Source organism: Muscardinus avellanarius, assembly GCF_963383645.1.
Source record: "Muscardinus avellanarius genome assembly, chromosome: 9".
Lineage (NCBI taxonomy): Eukaryota > Metazoa > Chordata > Mammalia > Rodentia > Gliridae > Muscardinus > Muscardinus avellanarius.
In genome coordinates this window covers 97,984,591-97,990,590 of record NC_137795.1, presented here as the reverse complement: position 1 = coordinate 97,990,590, position 6,000 = coordinate 97,984,591, and the positions used below count along the sequence as shown (strand labels likewise).

The window sequence follows — 6,000 nt, the reverse complement described above, 5'->3', positions numbered from 1 at the left end:
AGTGGGCTCCTGACAGGGGCTCCTGCCATTCAAGTTTGGGGTGGACTGCGTTAAGTTCAGTAAACCACCTTCTACTGTTGGACGAGATGAGACGTAACGGGAAGTGGCATTAATTTCTAAAATGGATTCACACACACATTCAAACCACATTAAAATTTTAACTTAGAGTTCGTACAAGGTCTATTTCCTTTTTAGAGTAGCTATCTATCACTCCAAATTGTGGTTTTGAACCCAGGAAGTGGGAGGAACATTTGCTGATTTCACTGTGAAACTGCCTCCTTCCTTTTCTTCTGCCATCTTTTCTTCCTCCCCTGCTTCCTTTCATTTTCTCTCTTCCTTTTCCTTCCTTCCTCTTTTTCACTCTTCTTCATAGGAAGTTAAAAGAAATGGGTTATTAAAGAAATCAAATTCTAGTAAACATCAAGAACAGATCCGAGAGTTCACAATCTCTTCTTTGTATTGATGGTAAGTTACAAGTGTTTTTGAAAACGGAAAGTCAGAACGAGCGCCAGGCCCACCAGCCGGCCTATTTGAGCAGCTGCCGCTCCTCACCGCTCTTGAGGCGTTTCTTGCGGGGCTGAACAAAGTCATCGTCTGAATCATCGCTAAATTTATTATCTTCTGATTCATCCCTGAATTCTAGTTTAGGAAACCTTTTTTCTGGATAAAGGTTCTTTAGAAGTTCTTCAAAATAGTTTTCAAGTTTTATACCAGCATTGGCTACTTCTGAATCAGGCTGTTGGAGAGAAATAAAAATACAAATTGAAAGTAAAGACTTAACATTTTAGCAGCACATTTTGGTTCACTTTGACTCTCTGAGATTGTGAATATCAAAACTATCTGGACAGTGCTTACGCAGAGTCATTAATATAAAAGTCTGGGCTAGACAGTCTAGAGAAGGCTTGCTAAGCACTGAGGAAGACTTCGACTCATTTGGATTGTTCGAAAAGGAAGCAGGACTGGATTACTACAGACAGAGCTATGAGAGGCGATCACCTCAGGACCATGAAACAAGTACTTCTAGAACAATTTTGTTATAAAAATGTGAGACTCTAGAACGAGCACCACGTGGGACAAAGTACCCAGAGCCAGAGTGTCTGATGGGTGTTAAGATGAGCTGAGGATGAAAACATCCTAAGTGAGAACTCTCTGAACACATCCTTAATATTTCCAGATAAACATTAAAAAGACCAGCGGAGTTTGGAAGTGCCATATCAAAAAACACAGGTGGGAATCAAACAATACTCTGGATTGGACCCTGAATATTTTCTAAATCCGCCTTCAAATTATTGCTCTAATTTTCATCTGTGCTAAATGTGAACAGGTGTTCCAGGGGCCTGGTTCACACCCGCTGCGGCATGCTGCAGGCTGCTCTGGCCCAGGTCCACAGGGAGGGCTCAGCCCTCCCCACACCACTCTCGCCTCTGGGCACCTCACCTCGTTGAACTCAGCACAGTTCTGAAAGATCAATCTGAAATCAGCTACAAAATCTTCAGGCTTTGTGTACACAGGCCAATCTTCTTGTAGCCTTTTCTTGATGGTTGACAAGTCCATTGGGTTTTTAATTATTTTGTAATAATCAGGCACCTTTTAAAATAAATAAAATGTGATACAGTAATTACCTGGTTCTAAGTCAGTTCTCTAAGAACCCATATAAAACTTGGACTAATCTCACCACTTTTTCTCTATACTATTTTGTTCGTGGTAATAAAGGCTATTCAGCCGGGCATGGTGGCACACGCTTGTAATCCCAGCATTTGGGAGGCTGAAACCAGAGGATCACAGTTCGCGAACAGCCTCAGCAACTTAGTGAGACCCTGTTTCAAAATACAGAATAAAAAGCTGGGTGTGGTGGCGCATGCTTGTAATCCCAGCATTTGGGAGGCTGAGACTGGAGGATCCCGGGTCACGGACAGCTTCAGCTCCTTAGTGAGGCCCTCCACAACACAGTGAGACCCGGTTTCAAAATAACGAATAAAAAATAGGGCAGGGGGTGTGGCTCAGAGGTCAAACACCTCTGGGTTCCATCCTCAGGCGCGCGCGCGCGCACACACACACACACACAAATAAAAATTTAAAAAAAGAATAAAAAAAGAGGGCAGAGGATGTAGCTCGGAGGTCAAGTGCCCCTGGGTTCCATCCCCAGACACACACACACACACAGTATTCAACAATATTTCTAAGTGTCAGCTGCCTTCCACACATTGGTAATTTTCAAAATAAATAATAAATAATAAATGTTTCAAAATAAAATTTTTTAGGTTATTGGGGATTAAACCCATGGGTATTCTCCCTCTGAGCTATACCCCCCTACCCTTTTTACTTTGTAATAGGGTATTGCTAAATTACTGACACTGTCCTCAAATCTGTGATTTTTTTCAGCCGCTCAAGTACTGAGATTACAGGCATGCATCACTGTAGCCATCTCATTTTTTTTTTTTTTTTTTGGTGGTACTGGGGTGGAACCCAGAGGTTTTCTACCTCCGGGCTATACTCCCAGACCTTTTTTACTTTTTATTTGGAAACAGGGTCTCACTAAGTTGCTGAGAGCCTCACTAAGTAGCTGAGGCTGACTTCAAACCCATGCTATCCTCCTGTCTCAGCCTTCCAAGCGCAGGGATTATAAGTGTGCGCCACCACGCTCAGCTTAGCCATCTCATTTTTAATGAAAAAACTATCTTCACATATTCCTTATTGTCTCTCTTCATTGTTTAAAAAAAATGCTAGGAAAAAGATTATTACTTCTAGTAGGATCTGACATATTTTTGTTGTATGCAATATAGCTAGTGGTAAGGAAGGGCTAACCCCCAGCTCTGCTGCTCAACAGCACATTGCTGGGCAAGTTATGTAAATTTAATTAATTATTTTCTTCATATTCCAAATAGGAATAATCCTGGCAGACTCACAGGACTGACATGGTATATATGTGATGATACGTATCAAAAAAAGGGGCTGCTTTATTGTTGCTATATTAACAATGTGCAAAAAAAAATGTAGCTAACACCAAGACATTTTAAAAAGCACTGGTGTAGGGTTAAATGTTTCAGTCTGTACTGGCATGGCAAGTCATGCTTACTTGACTTCTTTACTTTGCATCTTTCCTTTTCCCTGAAAGTATTCATTTCCTTTTTCTTTTTTCTATTTCCTTTTTCTATCTCAAGTTAAGGCTTGTTTTAGTTGGGCGTGGTGGCGCATGCTTGTAATCCCAGCATTCGCAGCCTCAGCTACGTAGTGAGGCCCTCTGCAACTCAGTGAGACCCTGGTTCAAAATAAAAATAAAGAATAAAAAATAGGGCAGGGGTGTAGTTTCGAGGTAGAATGCCCCTGGGTTCCATCCCAGACCAGCCAAAAAAAAAAAAAAAAAAAAAAAAAAAAAGAAAAGAAAACAAAAGACTTGTTTTTAAGAAGTTGATTGTTGTCAGCTGAATGTATTCACTGAACTAATTTTCTTTTTCAAGTAATGCATTAACTTTTAAAATTTGTCAAACAATAAATTTATTACATTTTTAAAGGAATTTCAGACATCACAGGATAAAAGACATTTGTGCAGTAGACCCTTCTAGTAGTCTAAAATCACACATCAAAGTCACGTCAGACTTTCATGTGAATCTGTCTGAAGCCAACAACTAACATCCTTCCCCAGCCTTTCTGTGCTGGCTGAAGTCCACTTGTTAATTCCTAGGCCTGTACATCGAAATAAATACAGAGAATTTGTGGGGGCTTTAAAATGGGAAGGTTTTCCCCAAGAGTTTAGGACATATGTCTACACACAAAAAAATCACTTGAAAGTAGTTGATAAACTAGATGAAATGAGATCTTAGCCCACTAGTTAATGTTAAAATATACATATTTAGGATTAAAGCATTCTGTATGTATTTATAGCTTTAAGATGTGTGTGTGTGTGTGTGTGTGTGTGTGTGTGTGTGTTGTGTGTTGCGTGTTGCTAAGGGTTGAGCTCAGGGACATTTTACCTCTGAGCTACAGCCCCAGCCCTACGCTGTGGAGGGGCTCGCTCTGCTGCTGAGGCTGCGAACAAACCTAGGATCCTCCTGTCTCAGCCTTCCAAGTACTGGAATTACAAGCAGGCACCACAGTGCCTGGCTCTAAGCTTTAAGATTTGGCTTAGATATAAGAATGTATTGCAAAATGGTAAAGATACTAGATTCTCATAGATAAAATTTCAAAGAAAATCATCCCACTCTGTAGACATGTAGATGACACCGATACTTACAGTTAGAGGAACGGGATCTTGAAAAGCCAGGCTCATTTCATGGCAGTAAAGAAATAAAAGGAGGCGTTCACATTTCTAAGCAAAATAAGAAAACAGCAAAGTCCCAGCTTATTTTCATTAAAAAAATTCACAGGTCTCAAAATATCGGACTAATAAAACTAGATGAATATGTGGAAGAATATTAAAACTTCGAGTTTTACTTTCCTTCTGAATCATTAATTCTAGTGCTTGACAATTTAATATGTATGTGATATTTGAGGAAGTCCCTGAAATTAAGTGAACAAAAGCAGTTTCACTGAAATCCCTTACACGGAATTTCTGCGTATCATTCTACTTTGTGTACTAGGGAGTAAGTTAATGAAGGAAGACCACATGTCTCCTAGGAGGTCCAGAGGTCGAGCCTTTCCTGTGTGTCCACTCCCTGGGCCGCCCTCAGCCTGCAGACTCTCCCCATCACTCGCTGTGCCCCTTCCCTGTGGGTTTATCCTAGTCAGTGCTGTGCAGAACCGGCAAAGAGTCTGTCTCTATCTGTCCATTTTCATACTGTTTTCTACTTCACAATTTAGCAATGGAAGTTCTGTAGCAATTAAGTGTTAACCTAGTAGCTTTAAATATTAATTACAGCTAAATATAAAAGCTGGCTTTGATAAATAAACCTAGCACCACTTGGAAAAAAAGAATAGTCTCTAGGAGGATGAATAAAGACCATCTAATTGGTGCCAGTTTTCATCAAAATCTGCAGAAGAAATTTATCTGTGACAAAAGAAAAAAAAATAAAAACCCAGGGTCCATAAAGATTATGCTGAGCGAGATTAGCCAAGTCAAAAAAAAGCGAAAGGATGGATGTTCTCCTCTTTATGTGGAAGCTAGGGAGAAACTGGGACACAGGAGGGACCAGACAGAGGAGAAGCCTTAGTGGAGGGAAGGAGGGAAACACCTCCATGGAGGTGACGCACACGCACAAACTTAGCACAGCCAATCACTGTGCTGAGCAGGGGAAGCAGGGGAGGGAGAGGGGTTGAACAGGAACTGGGGGAGGGCCCAAGGATGCTGTGCGCATGTGTGCCTCTAGCACCCTGACCTGCACCGAGATGTGTGACCACAGGGCATCAATAAAAGGATATATATTCCATCCTGTTCAGGTACTGTATTTTAAGCGTCCAATAAATATGTAGTTCGTGTGTGTGTGTGTGTGTGTGTGTGTGTGTGTGTGTGTGTGTGTGACTGGGGATTGAACCCAGGGGCATTCCACCTCTGAGCTGCACTCCCAGCCCTTTCTTTGTTGTTTTGAAACAGGATCTTGCTAGGCTGCTCAGAGTCCTGCTACATTGCTGAGGCTGTCCTCAAACCTGTGATCCTCCTGTCCCAGCTGCCCAAGTACTGGGATTTCAAGTGTGAGCCACCATGACTGAATGATATAGTACTTTTTAAATTAAAAAAATTAGCCTGCCTTTAATTATTTACACTCTCTATTCCTTTGTAAATTAAAAAAAGAATACTCCTACAAGAAAAAGACATCTGTATAAAATTTAATGCAGTTAGTTGGAAATTTACCTAGCACTCTAAGGTAGAAATGCTCAAAGACTTACCCTTTTATCTATTGGTGTTAACTTAACAAGGCCTTCACTTTTCCTTTTCTCTGAGTTGTGACTGGGAGTGTCGCAATCATATTCAACTTCTGGTTTAGACAAGTCTCGGCAGAAAGTACAGATCCACTCCCCACTGCAGGGATAATGGCAGCGGGTGAGTCTCCGCGACCTTCCCTTCCC

At 41.2% G+C, this 6,000-nt stretch overlaps 1 protein-coding gene across 2 annotated transcripts in view; it reads right to left on the bottom strand.

Annotated features, from left to right (window-relative positions):
• Positions 1 to 526: 526 nt before the first annotated feature.
• The window catches only part of TRIM24 (tripartite motif containing 24), a gene marked incomplete at both ends in the record, with an annotated part of 89,583 nt that continues 84,109 nt past the window's right edge, over positions 527 to 6,000 (bottom strand). For both annotated transcript variants that reach the window (XM_080701919.1, XM_080701920.1), the window contains 4 exons: positions 527 to 736; positions 1,438 to 1,587; positions 4,232 to 4,306; positions 5,821 to 5,953. In XM_080701919.1, the coding sequence (XP_080558045.1) occupies positions 527 to 736; positions 1,438 to 1,587; positions 4,232 to 4,306; positions 5,821 to 5,953 (568 nt within the window). The remainder of the gene's footprint in view (positions 737 to 1,437; positions 1,588 to 4,231; positions 4,307 to 5,820; positions 5,954 to 6,000) is intronic.